General features: G+C 39.0%; 1 protein-coding gene across 2 annotated transcripts in view; it reads right to left on the bottom strand.

The window, feature by feature from the left end:
* ldlrap1b (low density lipoprotein receptor adaptor protein 1b) overlaps positions 1–24,375 on the bottom strand; it is a 47,913-nt gene that overhangs the window by 7,917 nt on the left and 15,621 nt on the right. Inside the window, exons 2-6 of one of the 2 annotated variants that reach the window (XM_082153478.1) lie at positions 13,330–13,472; positions 9,069–9,181; positions 6,871–6,985; positions 6,612–6,684; positions 3,034–3,129 (exon numbers count right to left, since the gene is read on the bottom strand). In XM_082153478.1, coding sequence (XP_082009604.1) covers positions 3,034–3,129; positions 6,612–6,684; positions 6,871–6,985; positions 9,069–9,181; positions 13,330–13,472 — 540 coding nt within the window. Of the gene's footprint in view, positions 1–3,033; positions 3,136–6,611; positions 6,685–6,870; positions 6,986–9,068; positions 9,182–13,329; positions 13,473–24,375 lie in introns of both variants that reach the window. The other variant, XM_082153477.1, reaches the window with a different exon arrangement.

Raw genomic sequence — 24,375 nt, forward strand, 5'->3', positions numbered from 1 at the left:
TGTCGATGTGCTCTGATACCGAAGTGGTTTGCAGCACAAAACGGACTGAACATTTCAATCTGAAAAATAAATAAATAGTTCAGATATCAGGACAACAATGTACAAACGCCGGTAATGCATCTATTTAGTGACCAGAAGCGAGCTAGCCAACTAGTTTCCAGCTAGCAACGTTGGCAGAACGTTTAACAATTATCTGCGTGGACTAATACGTTATGGGGACAATAACTTAATATGTTGAAAACACACAAAACCACTTCGGTATCAGAGCACATCGACAAGTCTGTAATAATAAAAGAGAAACACTTACCTCTTGTAGCCGTCACTGATTATGGCCCCCCTGGAAACATTTCCGTTGTGTCTTTGCAGTTTGCAGTTCGTTTCCCTATTTGCAGCGTACGCGATGTGAAATCGACGAAGTTGTTTTCTGAATATGTAGTTGTTGTGGCGTTTGTATGTGTTTTATGAATATGTAGTTGGTGTGGTTTTTGTTTGTGTTGTGACCCTTCTCGGCCATCGTAAATTTATTCCTGTGATGCAAAGATGATTTTTCAGCAGCCATTAGGAAGGAAGGAAGGAAGGAAGGAAGGAAGGAAGGAAGGAAGGAAGGAAGGAAGGAAGGAAGGAAGGAAGGAAGGAAGGAAGGAAGGAAGGAAGGAAGGAAGGAAGGAAGGAAGGAAGGAAGGAAGGAAGGAAGGAAGGAAGGAAGGAAGGAAGGAAGGAAGGAAGGAAGGAAGGAAGGAAGGAAGGAAGGAAGGAAGGAAGGAAGGAAGGAAGGAAGGAAGGATGGATGGATGGATGGATGGATGGATGGATGGATGGATGGATGGATGGATGGATGGATGGATGGATGGATGGATGGATGGATGGATGGATGGATGGATGGATGGATGGATGGATGGATGGATGGATGGATGGATGGATGGATGGATGGATGGATGGATGGATGGATGGATGGATGGATGGATGGATGGATGGAGGGATGGATGGAGGGATGGAGGGATGGATGGATGGAGGGAGGGATGGATGGAGGGATGGATGGATGGAGGGATGGAGGGATGGAGGGAGGGAGGGAGGGAGGGAGGGATGGAGGGAGGGAGGGACGGATGGACGGGGTTCCTTATTCTGATTGAAGCTGTTGACAAATGACTCTGTTATGACTCAGCCTACAGTTAGGCTAAAGAACTTGGCATATTTATTTATTAATTTAATTGCACTTAACACAAGCTCAGACCTCCTGAACCAACACGAGGTGATATATCAACCTTTGAACGGTATATTTTCACATCTCCACACCTGCAGGGATCATACAGATCTGTGCATGTAGAGAATGAATCAACGCTCTTTCTCAACATCAAGCCAAGACACGCTTCACAGACTCAAACAAAAGCACATCACATCACGTCCCTATCCTGAGCCGTTAAACGTGTCCATCTCGGTCCTGGTCTCATATTTCATGAGCAGAGATCAGCCGCTGTGTGTGTGTGTGTAGGCTAAAAGAATCATGTTTCTGATATCTGATGGGATTTACGAACACACAGTCCCCTTTATTCATGCACACACACGTCTGTCTCATGGCACACGGATCACTGGTCCTCAAGGGTTCATTCGTTCACTGAACTCTGCCGTCCAAGATTATTTCTGTAACCTGGCAACCTGAGAACCATCCAGGGTCCTCTGGCACCCTTACAAAAAAGTACCATGGTCCAGTGATGGTGTCAGATGATAATACCGGGGTCTTTAAGTAGTGCTGTAAATTACTTAAAACGACTTAAAGGGATGGTTCGGAGTAAAATCAACCTAGGGTCCTTTGCACCATGACCTCGAGCCAAACACCCCCCCCAGAAGCTTTTTTTTCCCTTGGTCGAACATTATTAAAGTTAGAGCTTATTTAGAGATATCAGCCGAATGGTTTAGTGCAGGCGCTAATGGATCCAAGGGTGTATCCCGTAAATTACCCCACTAATAATGCCCAGAATGGTGCCAAACTTCTACAGTAGTGCAAATAGGTTCTGTACTCATAAAACGAGTCATTGGAAAGTTTGTAAGTACATCAGGAGTTTATTTAAATAACACTTTCCTGACGGCTCATGCTACCGCTAACCCGGACGTCGACGTCACTTCAGTAGTTTGGGAAAAGCCCGTAAAAGTCCTGGCAGTAAGCGATGCGTAAGGATGTAGTGTAACAACAAATAAAAAATTTTTCCGAAGTGTTGACAACTTAGTGTTAACTAATAATTGTTGCAAACTGGTACTACCTACAAAATATTAGTGCATTCCTGGAACTGGGTGTCGTTACACTACATCCTTACGCATCGCTTTCTGCCAGGACTTTTACGGGCTTTTCCCAAACCCCTGAAGTGACGTCGACGTCCGGGTTAGCGGTAGCATGAGCCATCAGGCGAGAGTTATTAAAATAAACTCCTGATGCACTTACAAACTTTCCAATGACTCGTTTTATGAGTACAGAACCTATTTGTACTACTGTAGAAGTAGAACTTTAATAAATGTTCAACCAAGGGGAAAAAGGCTTCTGGGGGGCTTCATTTATTTGAAAAGAAAATACAGTAAAACTGGAATATTGTGAAATATAAATACATTTTCAGGGCTCCAGACTCCCTTTTTTGTGCAAAACAATTTAAGGAAAATTAATACTATGGTATTATCATCATATTTCCAGTGATAACTATTTGTCTCTCCACACTGAAAGTGAGAATATTGTGTGACACAACACAATCAGAGCCAATAAGAACACATTTGATATTTAACACCGTTGTGTAGAGTGGGATTTTAAACCAATGAGATTCTACTGTGGGCGGAGCTACAGAGAACAGCATCATAGAAACTGAACAGAAATTAGTGACAAATTGCCCTGTTGATTGACGCAAACAAAGAGTAGATTTACATAGCTCTCTCTCTCTGTGTTGTGTATGTGTATGTGTATGTGTATGTGTGTGTGTGTGTGTGTGTGTGTGTGTGTGTGTGTGTGTGTGTGTGTGTGTGTGTGTGTGTGTGTGTGTGTGTGTGTGTGCTCACCTCCTCCTTTCGTGCTGGCCAGACTGGCTGAACTCTCGCACTGAGAGCTGCTGGCCGCCTCTCCATCTGATCCACATTTCGCCTGCTTCTCTTTCTCTTTCTCTGAAAACAAAGCAGAAATTTCAAGCTTGTGTTATTGTTAACATACTTACATTAAACATTCAGTTCCTTATTTGACCTGAGAAATTCTAAATAGCTTTTTCATCACTCTTTTTGTTTATCATCTGGTAATTTAAACTATTTATGACATGAAACAGTTGTCAAATGCAATAAATAAATAAATATATATATATATATATATATATATATATATATATATATATATATATATATATATATATATATATATATATATATATATATCCCCCAAGAAATTCATGATTTAAAAATTCACTAAATAACTAACGTAAATAAATAAATAAATTATTTTAAATCATTTTTATCTTAAAACTTTGATTCATATGCTTTCATATATAATTCATATTTAAAAGTGTGTTAAATATGTATTACTTAAAGTTAAAAAAAGAACGAGGTCAGTGAGTATAAATGTGCATCAGGTCCAGGAGAAACCAGACCTAAATGTACATTTAAATAATGAACACATGTAGCACTAAACTGTGCGGTGGGCTCGATCTCCGCCTGGATGAATGAAATGGAAATGGAAATGAAACATCCTAAATCACTATCAACGCCCTTCATGAGGAACTGTACATAGCGTCTATAGTAGAGCTCTGAAGAGGGAAGTCATGTTCTCGGATCTTCTTCCTGCAGTATCATAATGGTGTTTTTGGTACTTCTCTGTGTGGTTACCACGTGATAAAGCATCACAATAAAGGTGTTTTAAATCACTTCTGAAGCTCCGAAGGTGGTGAACCGGAATGACCCATTTATGTCCATATTTCAGCTCAAAATCTTCAGATTTACATGTATAACTAAACTGATAAATATTCATTTCTCTCATCACATGCATCACTTTTGAATTAAAAATTAAACATACCATGATGCACAGGCACCACCCTTTCCAGGACCATAAACACTCACTACGGAAATGTGTGTGTGTCATTTGTTTATATTTTAGGCCCTGCAGTAAAACACATTGAGACGGAGGAAGAGATCTGAGATCGGGTTTGAGTTCTGCCAGATGATCCGGCAGCGAACCGTCAGGTGCAGAGAGATGAAATGAATAAATCTCTACAGGCCTCAGGATACACACACACACACACACACACACACACACACACACACACACACACACACACACACACACACACACACACACACACACGCATGTTCAAACATGCAGTAAATTGCATACATGTTCTGCTGATCTGTACGACAGGAGCTGCTCTACTTTCCCTGCACTAAAATCTCTTTCTTGTCCTCCATCCCTGCAGGATATAAATACATATACAGAAATATACAGTTCCTTAAAAACTCTAAGTCATAAATAAACACACTCACAGGGCAGAGGCAATATTGCTCTGAAACTACTTTAAAAGTTTTTTGTTGTTGTTGTTGTTGTTGTTGCCAATTAGAATCAAAATATATGACGCAAGAAGTAAACAGTAAAAATTCAGTTTAAAATAATAAAATTCATGTTTTCCAGACATTTTCCTGCAAAAAAAAATATTTCATATAAAAAATTTCATATTTTTTTATATTTGCAATTAAAGCAGGGAAATATAAAAAAGAAATATTTCATATTTCTTAATATTTGCTATTAAAGCAGGGAAATATTTCAAATATATATATTTTTTTATATATTTGCAATTAAAGCAGGGACACAATTAAAAGCAGGGAAATATCTCAAAAATATTTTTATTTTTATATTTGCAATTAAAGTAGGGACAAATTTAAAAGCAGGGAAATATGTCAAAAATATTTTAATATTTCTGAAATATTTGCAATTAAAGCAGGGACACACTTAACAACAAGTTGGAACATTCTAATGATGAACTGAAAACACTTACAGACCGTTTCCAACGACTGAACGCAACGGTCTCTGACTCGGTGTGTTTGGGCATGATCAGTCGCAAGTATCAAATTACATTCATAATCGGCATTACAGTCGTTAAATGTGTCCCCGGTTTAAGTTGCAATTGATGCATGGAAATGAATTAAACCTACTAACTTTTACTTGCACTTTTAAAACATTTCTTTAAGAGGACCTATAAGGCTTTTTTTACCTTCAACTTTCTTTAGTGTGTAATGTTGCGGTTTTAGATTGAAAAAGTCCCTCTAGCAGGAGTTCTTCTCCATATCAGTGTCACTGTTTCTGAACTCCCTGAAACGCCTCCATTGTAGTCTTGAGTTTTCTTCCGGAAACGTCACAATATTCCTCATTTAAATAATTCCCGCCTGAAGCATACGCAAAATAAAGAGGCAAGGGCTGGTTGAGTTAGTTAGTAGTGTGTTAAAACGCGTGGTTATGGTGAGAGGGGGGTGACATTTCCCAAACACTCAAAGCATTTGACCAATCACAACACACTGGTCCAGCCGACCAATCAGAGCACATTGTGCTTTTCAGAAGGAGGGGCTTCATAGAGACAGGAACTAAACAGAGCGTTACTGACAAACTGGGAAGAGAGGAGCTGCAAAATATGTGAAAAATAATGTGTTTTGAACATTCAAGACTTCTTAAAAGGGCATAATAGGTCTTCTACAATGAGTTTATAGTCAAAGGAAGGATAAAAAGATGACTCTCAATCAGCCCAACACAGCAACATTAACCAATAGCATGAGTTTGGGGCGGAGCTATCTTCTTTTTTTTTCTTTTTTTTTTTACAACCAATAGCAGATGAATACCCTGGCAATCCAGAGTTCTCGTGAGAGCACAAATTGAATTTGCTCAGCGAGTTCCTCTGGCGTCGAGTAATGATGCTCATTAACTATGCCCCTCGATCTGAGCTGCACCAATCACATCGGGTTATCTGATATAGGCGGGCCAGAGGCGAGCTAAACAGAAGACGACAGCACTGCGACGTCAAAGTCACTAGTAAATATTGCAAGATGGCTATGGATGAACACCAGTTGTTTGAAACGGCTTTGGCCGCTACAATGGATGAGTTAGACTTGTTTTTTTCTCTAAAAGAGGAACAGAAGACGCCGCTCTAATCGTTCCTTTGCAAGAAGGGCGATTTTGCTGTTTTGCCGACCGGATACGGCAAGAGTCTAATCTACCAGTTAGCTCCGCTGGTAGCTAAGCGTATGGGGCTTGTTGTGATTGGTCGTAGTGTTATCCAATTGCGTGCAGTGAGATTTTCAAATGCATGCTTGGTGCCGCCCCTCGAGCTGGCTGATTTTCATTAGTCGACGCCAGACCCTTAATCTTTCAGATTTGGGTCTGGATTTCCAGGCTAGCAGATGAAAGGAGTGCTTGAGAAACCTGTTTGAAAACAGCCATTATTTTTGGACTTCTGTTTGGTGAGCTAAGAGTGTGGAAATTACACACTTCAGCTTCAAGTAGGACACACATGCTTTTGAGCTCCATTCACAGCCCATAATTCACAAGACAGAAAGAATCAGAAAGATAAACAAGAGTTGTGCTGGGATGACTGAAGTCGTCGAGTGCATCATACCTCCTTTAGTAGCCTGCCAAAACTCAAATGCCAATCGGAAAGCCTGAGCCACCGTTAACGTCACCGCCTGAGCCTGAGACAGACGTGGGAATAGGGAAAGAGAGGTTTTAATGCCACATCTCTTGTCATGGTGAGAAAAAAAGCACATTGCTATCTGTTTCTATGTCAGAGGAAGTGTGGTCTTAACGTATAACTATTTATAGACAGAAGGAAAGACAGAGCGTCTCTGACACACAAACATATGAACACACACACTCACCACTTTCCTCTTGGTGCAGAGGTACGCGTGACACTCCAGTGTTTCGTTGCGTTGACTCTGAGCGATGTAGGCGAACACTTTATCATGCATCTTATCGGCTGTGCAGTACGATATCCTACAGACAACAAATAAGCAAAGTCAATCTAAAGATAACCTGTGTAAAAAAATTACACTACCATTCAAAAGTTTAAGAAAATAATACTTTTATACAGAAAAGATGCATTACATTGATTAAAAGTGACAGTAAAGACTTTATTTCAACAGTAAAGATTTTTATTTCAAATCAATCCTGTTCTTTTGAACTTTCTTTTCATCAAAAAATCATGAAAAATAAAATATATGAAGCAGCACAACTGCTTTCAACATTGATAATAATCAGAAATGTTTCTTGGGCAGCAAATCGGCATATCAGAATGATTTCTGGAGGATCATGTGACACTGAAGACTGGAGTAATGATGCTGAAAATTCTGCTTTGATCTCAGGAATAAATAACATTTACACAAATATATTCAAATATTAAACAAAATATAGAATAGAATATTCAAATAGAAAACAGTTACTTTAAATTAAAATAATATTACTGTATTTTTGATCAAATAAACGCAGCCTTGATGAGGCTTTCAAAAACATCCAAAAATATTACCGACCCCAAACTTTTGTGTACATATAAAGTCGGCTTCAAATATCTGAGAACACTAGTGTAAATGCAAGTTTTGAATAACACATTTTATTATCAGCATTATGATTACAGTTGTGTGATTTTTGCTCACATGAACAAAACCTGATGATCACGTTCTCCAGTATGATCTGAGAAGCTCCAAAAAGCATCTTGAGCTTCAACTAAAGCAAGAACTGAACATGATCCTGATCACATGATCAACACCACATATTTACTGTCATTTGGTCAGTGATCTAAAACTTAAGAGATTTCCGTTTATCTACTAGAGGAATTGAAAAAAAATCCAGATGGCCTCAGATTGGTCTCTATCCAGTATAACACACCCACTGTGTACATCATCCACCACTAAATCACTTACACACACACACACACGTAAATAGCAGAGCATGATGTCACCTCCTCTGAGATGTAAAAACGTCTACAAGCAGTGTTGTGTTCTCTATGTTCAACGCTCCATCAGCACTTTGACAGAAAGCTGACCCACCAAACCATAACACACACCCACACACACGTGGGATAGTCTGTCTATGACTGCATGGTCTCTGGTTTCCTGTTGAGCTCTCTGTAAACTCATGAACTCCTCCAGTGTTGATCTCTCCCCTCGGCCTTGAGTGACAGCTGGCTCAGCCTATCAGAGGGCAGACCCACAGCAGGAGGGGCGGGACTAATGATGGATGACCACCATCTGTCCGGTTTCACATTTAAAAGTTCACATACATTATAAAACTTTCTCTGACTCTCACACACACACTTCTGTCTGAATAGGACCAGTCCAGTAGTTTATGCTAATTAAAAAAAATTATTTCAGGGTTAGAATTGCATTTTCTATAAAGGGAAATTATTACATTAATAGAAACATTTATTTTAAATTACTGAGAATTTGAGGGAAAATGAACTTAATTGTTATGAAAATAATGTCACAATGAAAAAATCTTAATATATGTCAAAATATTAACATTTAGGCTGCATTGTCTTTTTCCTTTTGGTTTTAGGGTGAAATGAAACCTGGACATGTTTTCATGAGAATGACCCACATAATTGGAGTATTGCTTGTGTAATTGGTGTGGAGAGAGAGGCTGACACCTCCCTCATGTTTATTCATTAGCGTGTGCGAGCGCCCAACAATAGCTGTGGTCCCAGGTGAGGGTCAGAGAGTGTGTGTCTGAGCCTCAGACACTCTAAAACCGATCAATTCAGATCTCTCTCTCTCTCCGTCTGTATGAAAACACAGCAATCTTCAGGTCGCACTGCTCTAAATGATGGATGGCAGAATATCAGGGGGCAACAAACACTCCTCTCTTTTTTATTGCAAGAGGCTATCGAAAACCAGTTCTTATTAGAACCAAAATAATTTCCAGGACATTTGTACACCTCTGTACACATCGACGACGACGGCGATATTTGGGTCCTTGTTATAAGTTATTAAAGGTAAAAAAACAAACATCATCACGATTTCCATCTCTAGAGAGACAGAGCTCAGACAGTGTCTGACATGACAAACAGCCGCAGGGGACTCACCTGTATATGGACACATTCTCTATCATCTGGTTTGCTCTGTCGTAGAGAATAATCCCTCGAGGAGAAACCTTTAGCGTCACCTTCTGAAGCTTCTTCCAACCACCAGCTTTAGCCTGAGAGAGAAAGAGACAGAACACTTGGCTTTATCAAGCAGCTGTCAAATGATTTTAAAGGGATACTTCACCGATTAGCATTAAGCTTTGTATCAGTAGAAACACGGTAGTGTATAGTATAGTATAGTATAGTAACAATATAAATGTGTGTCATCAGCAAACAATACCATTTTTAATATTTCAGAACCTTTACAAATATCATCTATATATACACACAATACAAACAATTTGGGGCCTAACACAGAACCTTGTGGAACACCACAAGTAACTGTCATTAGATCCGACTTAATATTAGTTATTTGTACAAACTGATCTCTATCCTCAAGGTGACTTCTTAACCAAGAGAAGGCTTTTCTTCGAAGAGAAGGAAATAAAATAAGCAGAAGTACTAAAATTACTCAAGCTAACACTGAAATAAAAAAATTAAGCTAAATAGACTTATAAAAAATAAAATAAAATAAAAATGACAAATATAACAGAAAAAAAACTAATTCAAAATATACATTTTTATTTATATTTATATACACTCACCTAAAGGATTATTAGGAACACCATACTAATACTGTGTTTGACCCCCTTTCGCCTTCCGAACTGCCTTAATTCTACGTGGCATTGATTCAACAAGGTGCTGAAAGCATTCTTTAGAAATGTTGGCCTATATTGATAGGATAGCATCTTGCAGTTGATGGAGATTTGTGGGATGCACATCCAGGGCACGAAGCTCCCGTTCCACCACATCCCAAAGATGCTCTATTGGGTTGAGATCTGGTGACTGTGGGGGCCATTTTAGTACAGTGAACTCATTGTCATGTTCAAGAAACCAATTTGAAATGATTTGAGCTTTGTGACATGGTGCATTATCCTGCTGGAAGTAGCCATCAGAGGATGGGTACATGGTGGTCATAAAGGGATGGACATGGTCAGAAACAATGCTCAGGTAGGCCGTGGCATTTAAACGATGCCCAATTGGCACTAAGGGGCCTAAAGTGTGCCAAGAAAACATCCCCCACACCATTACACCACCACCACCAGCCTGCACAGTGGTAACAAGGCATGATGGATCCATGTTCTCATTCTGTTTACGCCAAATTCTGACTCTACCATCTGAATGTCTCAACAGAAATCGAGACTCATTAGACCAGGCAAAATTTTTCCAGTCTTCAACTGTCCAATTTGGGTGAGCTCGTGCAAATTGTAGCCTCTTTTTCCTATTTGTAGTGGAGATGAGTGGTACCCGGTGGGGTCTTCTGCTGTTGTAGCCCATCCGCCTCAAGGTTGTGCGTGTTGTGGCTTCACAAATGCTTTGCTGCATACCTCGGTTGTAACGAGTGGTTATTTCAGTCAAAGTTGCTCTTCAATCAGCTTGAATCAGTCGGCCCATTCTCCTCTGACCTCTAGCATCAACAAGGCATTTTCGCCCACAGGACTGCCGCATACTGGATGTTTTTCCCTTTTCACACCATTCTTTGTAAACCCTAGAAATGGTTGTGCGTGAAAATCCCAGTAACTGAGCAGATTGTGAAATACTCAGACCGGCCCGTCTGGCACCAACAACCACACCACGCTCAAAATTGCTTAAAATCACCTTTCTTTCCCATTCTGACATTCAGTTTGGAGTTCAGGAGATTGTCTTGACCAGGACCACACCCCTAAATGCATTGAAGCAACTGCCATGTGATTGGTTGATTAGATAATTGCATTAATGAGAAATTGAACAGGTGTTCCTAATAATCCTTTAGGTGAGTGTATATATATATAATCAATATCATCTTATAGTCAGAAGTCAGAGATATCAAGTAGGAATATTCCACATCTGGCTTTTACACACACACACACACACACACACACACACACACGCTGACACAGTCCGTTTGGTATGCAACTGATTTTTATTGTTGATTCACAACAATCTGGAGCGTTTAATAACCTCAAAACAACCTTACATCATGAAAGGATCCAGCCTGTTCAAATGCACAGAACCACACCCAGAAACCCCCTGAGACACACACATTAGCACCACTTACAAACCATTAGAGACAGATTAGAGCTTAAAAGCATCAAATTCTACACTTTTGTAGCTATTTTCCCTGAAGTTCACTTACACTCGAAAATAAAGGTTTATATGCATTGATGGTTCCATGAAGAACCTTTAACATCCACTGAACCTTCACCTTGCACAAAAGGTTCTTCATAGTGGTTCTTTATACTGTAGATTTAAAGTCCGCCTGTGGTGAAAATCAAGATTGTAATGATGTTTATATGTCTATGTGGTGTTTTTAATATGCTTTAAGACAAACCATGTGTAAATTCATAAGTCGACAGCATTGTTGAGTATTTTCTCTTTAAAACTGCAGTGAACTAAAGACAGTCTCAAAAACACAGTTTGAAATCGCTGGTGTTTCTGACGTCACAAACTACCTTGTAACCAATCAGATCAACGTGTGATCGCCAACCAGTGGATCTCTGAGCTGGTGAGAGTGAGTGGAGGCGGGGTTAATTTGCGTATTCATAGAACCACGTACACTAAATGAGGCAAGGGTGTAGAGTTACATTCAAGCTATTTTAAGGCATGAAGACATTTTTTCAAGGAAAAAAACCTTTATGTATTTTTGGTGATTAAAGATGAGGGATACAATTATTGACTACAAGGGGACTTTAAAATGTTCTTCACACTACGAAAAAAGTGGTTCTTTTAACGCTTTCCTCGCCATTGACTGAAATTTCCATCATTTATGACAACGCTTCACTGCTTTTAATGGAATTCCTGTCAATCCATGTTTTGACTTATCCGGTAGGGGGCGCTATTACGAAACTTCTGAAAAGAGTACTGAATCTCCTGTTTAAAACACAGGCGAAGAAGCAGCAGAAACTAGCAACAGAAGCATTGCTTACGCACATGTAAAATAACGAAATCATCAACATTAAACAGCATATAAATCAAAACTGCCTAATGTAACTGAATGATATGTCGACCCAGGACGAGGTACAGGACTGTGAAGCATTAGGGGTGTTGATGGACTCGATCTACTCCATCTGTGTTTTGATTAGGGCTGAACGATTAATCGCAATAAAACCGTACGCGATTTGGCAAAGGCTGCGATTATTTTATGCGCAGCTTGTCAGTGGAGTGGGCTGATTGGTAGTAAATACTGCCCCATTTGAACGCCAGAGGGCGCTCTCATGCAAACACGATAAATCTGCCCCGCCGCAGAAGTACAATAATGCGCATCATTCCAGGAAATGCCTATCGCTGTAGCTGAATAAACAGAAGATTGAAACACTTTGATTAAACATGACTTATAAATACACGACTGCCTTATTCTGTGTAAGAAGGCACATCATCTCACAGAAGGAGGAGCTCAGCTGTCGTTATGAAGTGAGTTTGGAGTAAATGTATGTTATTAAATGTTGTCTGTTGTTGGACAAGAGGTTCATAAATGCTTCTCATGTTTTGGAAAGATTTTTGACGCGTGTTGTTTTTTCAAATGCCCGTTATAAGTGACTCAAACTCACAGTGCTTTCAGATGGAGCAGCGTTTACAGAGCCGTACATCAATGACAAGCTGCGCATACTTTTTTTTCTTTTTTTTTCCTTTTTTTAAAAAAATCGCAGCCTTGGCGATTTTAAAATCGCGATAAGCCATCTCGATTTAAGTGCGATTACATGTAAAGTGCGATTAATCGTTCAGCCCTAGTTTTGATCATCGTTCTGAATCCGATCCGGACATAGTCTTTGACAAAGGGCAATTTTCTCAGCTTTTTGTTTAAAATATTGCTTTTTTTTAATGAAACTTACCCACGTGCAAGGGTAAAAAAAAAAAAAAAAAAGAATGCATGAAGCTAGAATAAAAAGCAACGGCTCTGTTCTTTCTTTTGAAATATTGCATGTTCAGATATTCATACAACAAAATATTCTGCGGGCCATGAAAGTTTTGTGAAAATGATCAAAAATACTGGCAGCGGCTGGCAAAAACCCCCCCCCCCAAAAAACCCCAAGTTTTTTGCTTCCAAATTTCACATTTAACTCAATGTGTTGCTTGCTTTTTCATTGTAATTGTTTGTGAAATTCACTAGCAATTGTGAGTCAAAACATTTTCTACACCAATTTTTTTGTCAGTGTGACGGGGTCTGTTGGTGTATGTGTCTTACTGTGGCCACGATCCTCTTGACAGCAGCGGCCGAGAGCTCTTCTCCTTTGGGTTCCTCCACCAGTGTCATGCCCAGATACTTCAGCTGAAACACCATCCCCTCCAGCAGCGTCTCCCGCGTGTCCGTCCAGTTCTCTGGCAGCTCTGGAAACACACACACACACACACAGGATTAACATGTGCGTGCATGATGCAAACCTGGCCAAAGACATAGCAACACACTCATACTAATGTAATGTGTGAATCTCATGAAAACATGTCTAGGTCACATTTCACCTATAAATACAAAGAATGGAAAAGGATAAGAAATTATATTTTACAATTATGTTTTGCATAAATTACTAAATTCTCCAAACATGTTCTTGACACTAAAAAAACAGCACAGAAACACACTGAACACACACGTACACGCTCATTATCTCAACAAATAAACCTGCCAAATACTAAAGCAACTGAATGAATAACACATCTACATATGAAACACATCACACAATCCTTCATTAAAACACACCGTCTTCAATCAGGACTTTTATCCTCTGCTTTTTGATCGGCACCTGCACCGGAGATAAACTCACATCCACACAAAAAACTGTTTATAATATCCATAATAACAATAACTGTCCAATATATGTCCACCTGGACTAAAGTGGGCATGTACTAGTGTTGCATGCATTGGTTTAAAACCACAGAGTGTCTATTTACACTAAGAGCAAAAAGCCCGCCTTGTTGGCAGAGGCTATTTACACTAACTCCAGAGTAACTCCAGTTATTACGGAAAAATAACGGAAGCTGCTGGATTGTCAACAATAGCAATAGTGTAGGGGTAAGACACTGACTGAACACACACATAAACCCCCACATATTGCCCTCCTGTGCTGTCTGATCTCAGACAGCAATCAATGAGTGTGTGTTTAACCCCACGTCAGCATTGGCCTTTGACAAAGTCAAGGTCAGGAGTCAAGGACACACATCTAATCTGCTCCTCTCCACAGTGTCTGCCATATCAACCTTGCTTAATGCATCTCAGCATGACAGAAAGCAAGAAAAGAAAGCAAGAAAGAAACCACAAAAGAGAGCAAGAATGCTTTCTTGCAAACAAACAAGCAAAAATAAAATAAACAAAAAAACTGAGAAAATAAAATAAACAATGAAAGGTATAAAAAATAAAAATATAGAACAAAAGGACAAACAAATGAACAAAACCAAGGCAAGAAAAAAAATATAAAACAAAGAACCATTGAAACAAACAAGCAAAAACAAACAAAAGGAAGAACAAAAGAAGGAAAAAAAACAAATAAAGCAGCAAATGAACTAAAGAAATGAAAAATAAACAAATGAACATTCATTCTGTGTGAACATTCATTCTCTGTGTTTGAATTGTGAATCTGTAATCAAGGCTCTAAACGCATGACACATGCATGAAATGAAAACTGATATTGATTAATGCTGATTTCATGAATCATTCATGAGTTTCGGGCCGACGGGTGGTCTCTGAAACCCTCATCAGAGATCAAATGACATCATTCTGCCTACAAGAGTCAATTTTACTCTCCCAGACCTTCATAATCATTCTTCCCCATATGTGACAGATCAATGTTATGAAATATATTCAGCTCATAATACTACAGTTAGCAGGTATCATCAGAACTCTGGGGTATATGGAGTAAATTGGGGTTTGTAATGGTGTAAATGAAATCAGCGTGTTTGTGCAAGCATGATTCATCTCCATCAGACACAGACTGACGCTCCTTTAACCCTCACTTAACCTTCATTATTTAACATAACTGAACAGATGATGGGATTTCATGCCTAATTGAGATCTGAATTGGTTGATGTCTAACTGGTCATTCATTGAAAGCATGATGTATTTTGGACACAAATGTGGAAAACACTGGCGGAAATCGGAAGTCACAATCTGATTGGCTGGCTAAAATGTGTGTGTTTTCTTTTTTTGTGTGTGTGTTTTTTTTAAGTTCACCCGGAAACAAAAGCATGTTAACAAGGTGCTAAGCACTTATGAAGATTTGTCAGTTTTGGTGAGTGGCATCAAATCTTTGAAAGATACTCGAGTGTTTTGTATTGAAGTGCTTAGTAGCATTTTAACAAAATTTCCATACATTTCAATTAGCATATTCTGCTTTGTTTTGGGTTTTTTTATGTCTGAGTTGAGACACTTTAAGGTGGGGGAGGGGATAAATAATTCAAATGACAGATTTATTTTCCATGTAAGTCTATTATTGCGGTCATTTCTTTCAGATAAACCTGCTTTTAAACGGTGCATCAAAATAAAACTAACTGTAGCCGGTCTCGACCTCTCTTAGTATTGAGTATCTCTTATTGATATAAGGATCACACTAGAATGAAAAAAACCAAAAAAGTCTTAAAAGGCAATTGATATTCTGTGCTATTATCGATTCAACTGGACTGACACTATCAGATAAGAAATTAAGAAATTAAATTGAATTGAACTGGACAATGACACGAACTTGCAACATTTAAACTGTTTTTGATGTGAAAGTGAATTATCACTGAACTGATTTGAGCTGAAAACTAATATCTTCTGTATAGATGTATAGCTGCTTTATAGCTGAAATTGTATGTTTCATAACTGATTCATTTTGCAGCGTTAAAGGTCATTGCTAGCCTGGCTAACATCAGACCTCGTCTCATTTAGACGTGATCTGGGAACCACATGTTCATTTTCTCTTATTTGAGGCGTGGTTTACGAATGCCCAGAGCCGTTTAGTGGGCGCTACTAATGTCTATCAAATACGCCTGTACGTGGCTCATAGCCAATCGTTTCAATTATACCAGATGATGTATGCAGAGCGAGAGAAATTCGACGAGGAAGAAGACGAAATAAACTTGGAACACTATCTAAGGCTGCATCGAAAGGTAACTTCGCGTCTGATGCCATGTTGGATCCATAGATATAAACAAACTGCTTCGGTGTGTCGCATAGACGTTGTCATCGTCTTGCTGCTCCCTCTCCGTTCTGTGATTGGTTCCCTTTTTGAGGGGAAAATCTGGTCCATGGTGTCCAGGCTGCATAGCAGCGTGAATAAAATCGCACTGCGCTCAAGGCAGCATGGGGAAACCCAGGCTAGGTCCTAGCACACTGAGACCGAAATTTTCGCATGCGTTTTTTCGTATCCGTCATTCGGTGGCTCTGAATTGTCAAAACACCATTCAAATGCTTGTTACGGATTTGAAAAACGCAGCAAATCGAATCCGATCTGAATATTTTTATGACGGACGAAGGTTTCGGAGGCAGTGTGTAATCGTGATAGACACAACATTAGGTCGTATTTATTTTTTAGCATGCAAAAATTTCGGACGCGCATTCCGGACTTGCAAGGACCTTTACACTGTTTTTTTTTTCTGCAATCTTTATTGTATAAAGCGCTATATAAATAAATATGACTTGTCTTGATTAAAGTCAGCATGAAACAAAAGTTGCGATAGTGTTTTCTTCCCTATTGTGATGTATATCTGCTTCTGGAACAAGAAAAATATATAGGGCGGGACTTGTTTTGTCCATGGGGAATTGATTGGTTGTTGTTTATTATTGGTATCTCATGTGAGTGACAGGTTTTCCCAAAAATCGACAACGCCAAAACAAGATTTGTCCATTTTGATTTCATGGTGACTTTACCGAGACATACTTCGGCCCTGTCTCAAATGACGCCTTTAACCCTTGCTGTACCCCTGTGTGCCGACTTCAGTGACATAAGCAAGTGAAGACCTGTTGGACAACTGATTTATTTAGCATCACACAGAGTCATACACACAGTGAATCAGGTGTACAAGCACTTATGAGCCCGGTGTGTAAAGAATTGCACCCTGTAGCATGCTGGGATGCCCGTTGGATGACACAGGCGTGATGTGATTTGTGAGGGTCTTCCCGCTCCACTGAACATCAAAGCGGAGCGTGAGGAATCAGAGCACATCACACACACACAGCAGTGCCAGAGACAACAAATAGTGAGTGTGTGTGTGTGTGTGTGTGTGTGTGTGTGTGTGTGTGTGTGTGTGTGTGTGTGTGTGTGTGTGTGTGTGTGTGTGTGTGTGTGTGTGTGTCTGAACGCACAGAGCTGCTGGGGTCATGAACATGAACCAGAAACACAAACATACATGATTCCCACTGACTGATCCACACACACACACACACACACACACACACACACACGTCACACCCTTCTGCAATGATGCCAGATCAATAAATACATTTCAAGAACAGCATCCAGACAAAGCAAGATCATAATCTCACTGAACCTGTCAAGAACGCGTCTAGGTCATATATATGAAGAAAAAATAAATAAAATAATAAAATAGTAATAATAAATAAATAAATAAATAAATAAATAAATATGTAAATAATCTATTTGTTAATATGTAACCAACTCGGTTGATAGTTGTTTTGTAAAATGGTAAGAAATATGCAGTGTTGTTGTCTATTGTTATTTGGGTTTATGAACAGGGGTGGGAGTCAATAAGCTTGTCTTCTTCCCACTCCTTTTCGAGCTGTAATGTAAATTATTTTGTCTTTTTTTCTCTTTTATTATGTATATATATATTTCTGTTTTTCTTTTCTTTAGCTCGAAATAAAATATTCAAATCAAATCAAATCAAATCAAATCAAATCAAATATATAAATATATACATACAATTATATATATTTTAATAGCATTTCAGATTTGTTGTCACATATCATATGTTTTTCATATATTATTCATTTTCATGTAAAGCTGCATAATATTATTGCAAAAAATATATATATACAAATAAATGTATATATATATTTATATATAAAACCTAGAACCAATTTTATTATATATATATATATATATATATATATATATATATATATATATATATATATATATATTTATATATAAAACCTAGAACCAATTTTATTATATATATATATATATATATATATATATATATATATATATAATTTTTTTAATGCTATGCTATGATATATATACACTCACCAAAGGATTATTAGGGACACCATAATACTGTGTTTGACCCCCTTTCGCCTTCAGAACTGCCTTAATTCTACGTGGCATTGATTCAACAAGGTGCTGAAAGCATTCTTTAGAAATGTTGGCCCATATTGATAGGATAGCATCTTGCAGTTGATGGAGATTTGTGGGATGCACATCCAGGGCACGAAGCTCCCGTTCCACCACATCCCAAAGATGCTCTATTGGGTTGAGATCTGGTGACTGTGGGGGCCATTTTAGTACAGTGAACTCATTGTCATGTTCAAGAAACCAATTTGAAATGATTCGAGCTTTGTGACATGGTGCATTATCCTGCTGGAAGTAGCCATCAGAGGATGGGTACATGGTGGTCATAAAGGGATGGACATGGTCAGAAACAATGCTCAGGTAGGCCGTGGCATTTAAACGATGCCCAATTGGCACTAAGGGGCCTAAAGTGTGCCAAGAAAACATCCCCCACACCATTACACCACCACCACCAGCCTGCACAGTGGTAACAAGGCATGATGGATCCATGTTCTCATTCTGTTTACGCCAAATTCTGACTCTACCATCTGAATGTCTCAACAGAAATCGAGACTCATCAGACCAGGCAACATTTTTCCAGTCTTCAACTGTCCAATTTTGGCGAGCTCGTGCAAATTGTAGCCTCTTTTTCCTATTTGTAGTGGAGATGAGTGGTACCCGGTGGGGTCTTCTGCTGTTGTAGCCCATCCACCTCAAGGCTGTGCGTGTTGTGGCTTCACAAATGCTTTGCTGTATACCTCGGTTGTAACGAGTGGTTATTTCAGTCAAAGTTGCTCTTCAATCAGCTTGAATCAGTCGGCCCATTCTCCTCTGACCTCTAGCATCAACAAGGCATTTTCGCCCACAGGACTGCCGCATACTGGATGTTTTTCCCTTTTCACACCATTCTTTGCAAACCCTAATATGGTTGTGCGTGAAAATCCCAGTAACTGAGCAGATTGTGAAATACTCAGACCGGCCCGTCTGGCACCAACAACCATGCCACGCTCAAAATTGCTTAAATCACCTTTCTTTCCCATTCTGACATTCAGTTTGGAGTTCAGGAGATTGTCTTGACCAGGACCACACCCCTAAATGCATTGAAGCAACTGCCATGTGATTGGTTGATTAGATCATTGCATTAATGAGAAATTGAACAGGTGTTCCTAATAATCCTTTAGGTGAGTGTATATCATAGCATTAAAAAAAATGGATAAACAGTCTGACAGAGCACTAAATAAAAAGAGTGCTGTGGTCTCCAGAGCAGGAGAGCAGTGATATGCCTTAATTAAAGGAAAACAACAGGGTAACCCTCAAACTGCTGATAGGAAAGAGGGAGGCAGAGGACAGCGAGGAACGAGAGATAAAGAGGAGGAAGAGATGTGACGGGTGGAGTAGGGAGGAAACAGAAGTTAGATTAAAGAAATCATGTCTGCCATGTTTACGGCTCCACTCATAAACAATCTTCAAAAGGAATATCGGCCGAAGATCCGCTGCTCCCTGAACACACGGTGATGTTTGGATCCATCAAAGTAACTGACTAATATTTCATAAACCATCATCTTAAATATTCCCTCATACGGATGAACCACAAACACAAGAGAGGAACAGGAGAGAACATATAGGGTGATATTTATTTTAATTGGATTCTTTATTTTATAAAGTTTCCTAAAAAGTGAATTATTAGTCGAGTTTTGCATTCCTTGCTTGTCCTGTGATTTGCTTGTCCCAATTATATATATTTTAATAGAATTTCTGATTTGTTGTCAGATATCATATGTTTTTCATAAATTATTAATTTTCATGTAAAGCTGCATAATATTAGAATAAACTGAAATTGCAATGTTTGTTTTTTTGACTGTGATGTATATTGCATTATGATCAAATAGGAAGTTCCACCTGATGACTTGGATAGCTCTATTTGGAGAGAATTGGTCATTCTAGAATGATTTGGGGAATTTTGTTGGGAAGATCTGCATAGAAAAAAGAAAAGAAAAAAAGAAGACTTTTTTAAAAACTTTTTACACTGAAAACTCAAGTAGAAAAACACTAAAGTTCATACTGTTTTTTATTTACTGAATTCATATGACTATAAAATAATAATTTATTATATATATATATATATATATATGATTTGATTTGAGAGATTTGATTTATTTTATGTGATTATTATTAAATATATTAAAGAAAATATATTGTAATACTATTGTACTGTAAAAAACAACAAAAAAAACAACAAAAAAACCTTTTTTTTCATTGTGAAATTACAATACTAATATTTACATCTTAATTTCTTTATTTTCAAACACTATTCCATCAAGCTTTTATTTTGACAGGTTGCCAGTAAATAAATAAATGTGCTGCAGGTTTCAGAGTGAATTATGTACAGTGTAATAAAAATAAAATAGGCTACTATTTAATATTTTTAAATAAATCAATTAAAATAAATGTGCTGTTTAATATTAAATAAATATATAAATGTAAAAAGATATTGCCCTTAGTTTCAGTGTATAGTTAGCCATTTCCGTTAACTTGCAGTGGTTAACTACACATTTTTCATTAGGGTATCTTGACTTCATCTTAACTAGTGTAAATGATGCCTGGCATGCTGCGGTTTGAAAGGAGCACTCACACACACACACACACACACACACACACACACACACACACACACACACACACACAGCTGAAGAGCGGGCGTGTCAGATGAGGTTTCAGTTACAGTATCTGCAGGATGTAAATACTGGAGGAAATGTGGGTCAGTACTAGATAAGATCTACAGAAGAATTACACTCCCATCCTCAGACCAGCAGCCGATGTCAAGTTCCTTTACATCAGACCTCATCAGCACAAACACAGCAGAATGCATGGCTTCAGAAGAGTGTTATTTTAGTATCATTCATATCCTATTATAGTGTTTGTATATAGTTAGAAATAGATAATCCAACACTAATACATAACAGGAGGAAGAAACATTACAGATACTCGTTAAGGAACGAGTTCATTCCTCCCCAGTGTCTATACTTTTCCAATTTAAGATGCGATCGATGTGGACAAACTCCTGCTTCACTGGCACATCTTCTGGAAGCGTCCTGACATTTCTAATTAATGGCTCACAATCTTTCAGTCATTGTCAGACATCTTAAAGTGGCCATTAGACTCAGATCCAGTTCCCAGCGATCTCTGGTGTTAATGTAGTGCTATCAAATAATCAATACATAATGACTGCATTTGTTACACTCTTGGCACGAACTGGGGTTTTACTTAACTGGAAGCAAAAGGAAAACACCCATTTTTTCTGCTCTGTCTGCATCTGTCGGGTATATAGACCTTAGTCAGGGAAGACGTCATATTGAATTTAACGCAGATGAAAATAAGGCTCTGAGGGATAGACTGAAAAGGACAATTCGCCCAAAAATGAAACTTTGCTATTAGTTTTCTCAGCCTCAAGACAAACAAGATGTGGGTGTCTTTTTTCCTTCAGTAGAAATGTAAAGATTTTTTAGCTGAAACCGTGATCCTTGGTGATTCATATAATGCAAGTCAATGGCTACTAGCCTGGTTAAAACCAGACCATTCTCAGTAGTAACTGAGTTATGGTCTGGCAAAGCTTCATTAATAACTCATTTCCAAAGGGTCGTCACCAATGGACGTCGCTCAAATGCCTCTGGGCGCAATTGGATAGACCTAAAACCAATCAGAGCGATCGTCATCGTGTAAAGCCATATGCTGCGTCCCTAAGTTACACTACGCCATAAAAGTATACTCTTTTTGTGAAGAAAAGGTATTTACTTTTGAATGTGTAGCAAAAAAGTAGGCAAGCTTTGGGACATACTACTTCGTCATCTTTATCGGACGGATCTGTCGCGTGCATCCTGTCACGTAAACTGTCCTGTCAATCATCTTGTCACAGTTAAAATCCTCTATTAAATCTAATTTAATTTCCTACCGTTTCGGAGAGAAATGTAGTAGCATGTTCATCTGCCAGTGGGTCTTTCATGGAGACTGTCCTCGTTTGTTTGCAATTTGAATATTATAATGCATTTAAAAGTTGGTGCGCTTCACCAACAGATGTCGCTCAAATGCCTCTGGGCGCAATTGGATAGACCTAAAACCAATCAGAGCGATCGTCATCGTGTAAAGCCCGCCTCAACGTTTCTCATTGGTGCCTCGATTTGGACGGATTAGAAATGGGCTTGAATGAGCTCTTTGCCAGACTACTTGCAGAGCAAATCTAAATTTGCCGGAAGTTTGTCTGGGTTTTCCCAGGCTAAATGGGATACCACTTTGAGAGTCAAAAAAACAAATACAGTCAAAGGAAAATGAATACCCGTGACTCTTGATGATACATTGAGGTCTTATGAAAACTAGAAGCTCGTGCTCCAGACTGTCGTGAACACGTTCATTTGCAGAGGCTGTGGATTACAGGTAATAATGTTGTAAAATGTACAACACTGTATTGCACTGTATTCACTCCCTCAAAGTCTCGATTTCATTCCTGTCAAGAATTAAATGTGGCACTTCCCTGACTAACGTCTATTAATGTTATCTGGTAAAAACAAATGACATCTAAAATTGTGATATATTTGTGCACTAGCCCTTTTCTTTAGGTTTTATGGCTGACAGAATGAAGCTACTCGTCAGCCTGTGCAAGTACATTATGAGCAAGTCTACGATCAGCAGGAACTATAGGTGATGAAACCAGCAGAAAGTCAGTGTGCGTTTTCCCATATCTGTCAGTCATGGAGACCCCGGAAGAAACCTCGGAGCTATTCCACTTCTCTCAAGGAAAACCCCTTGTGTCCTGTTCACTTGATCCGTTGGGATTAGGCAGGCAAAACCTCTAAATGAGGAAACTGTTGAGAGTTGCTGTTAGCAGGAGCGTCTCAGGCTCAGTCGGGACGCCAATGACCAGGCTTGACTGAAATACACAGTTCAAATCAGGTTTCAAAGGGAAAACAGTATCTGATTTATGAACACATTGTTCAGGATGACTTTCCAAAACACATCATAAGCCAAAGTAGATCTTAGTACTATTTATTATTATTTTTCAATTTAACTTACTTTAGTTATTATTTTATCTTATTTTAGGCGAGCAAGTCATATGGACTTCTTTTACAGAGCTTTTTATGTTACTCATTAACCACAATTAGGCATCTTATGGCGCTTTTCCATTACCAGTACCAGCTTAACTTGACTCGACTCGACTCGTCTCGGCTCGCTTTTCGCTCCGTTTTCCATTGCAGATAGTCGCCACAATAGTACCTGGTCGTCATAGCGACGCCGCAGGAAACTGCCGTGACGTAATCTTCTACGCGACACACACCCGCTACACACACACACACACAGGACAATGGAGGAAATCGCGTCTGGCGCGTGCAATGATGACGCAGTGAATAGTTACGATTCTCTCTGACCAATCAGCAGTCTGCCGTGTTTTCACGTCACATTTTAGCATCGCCTCAGCTCGCTCAGAACCTCGCCGGAGGTGATACGAAAAAAAGTACCTGGAAGCAGGTACTTTTACACAGTGGAAAACCAAACAAAGGCGAGTCAAGGCGAGTCGAGGCGAGCTGGTACTGTGTAGTGGAAAAGCGCCATTAGAAGGAATAGCCTTTGGACCTGTCCCAATACCTCTCCTTCCCCTAGATTTTTGCCCTAACTCTCGTTTTTGCGCGCTCTTGTGTAGGGGTAGGGTGTCCCAAAACTTTAGGGAGCAAGGGGGAGTGCTATTCTTCCCTTAAAATCAACCCTCAAAACATAGTGAGGTCCGATGCAGGCTTAAAACGAAGTGGGAGATGAAATTACCCAGGATGCCTTGCGATGATGAAATCTGCCGAGTGCTTTGAGAGAGTATGCCCATCAAATATACATCTGATCTGGGTACGTTAACTTGATTTACGTTAAATGATTTAACCACAGACTGGATTTAACTATACGATCTGAATGTGTAGGTCGCCTTATTTTATCGACACAAACAACAGGTAGTTCTAGTTGGGCTAGCGTTAAATCATCAACAGCTGAGCTGA

This window comes from Leuciscus leuciscus (genome assembly GCF_965113295.1).
Source record: "Leuciscus leuciscus genome assembly, chromosome: 22".
NCBI classification, from domain to species: Eukaryota; Metazoa; Chordata; class Actinopteri; order Cypriniformes; family Leuciscidae; genus Leuciscus; species Leuciscus leuciscus.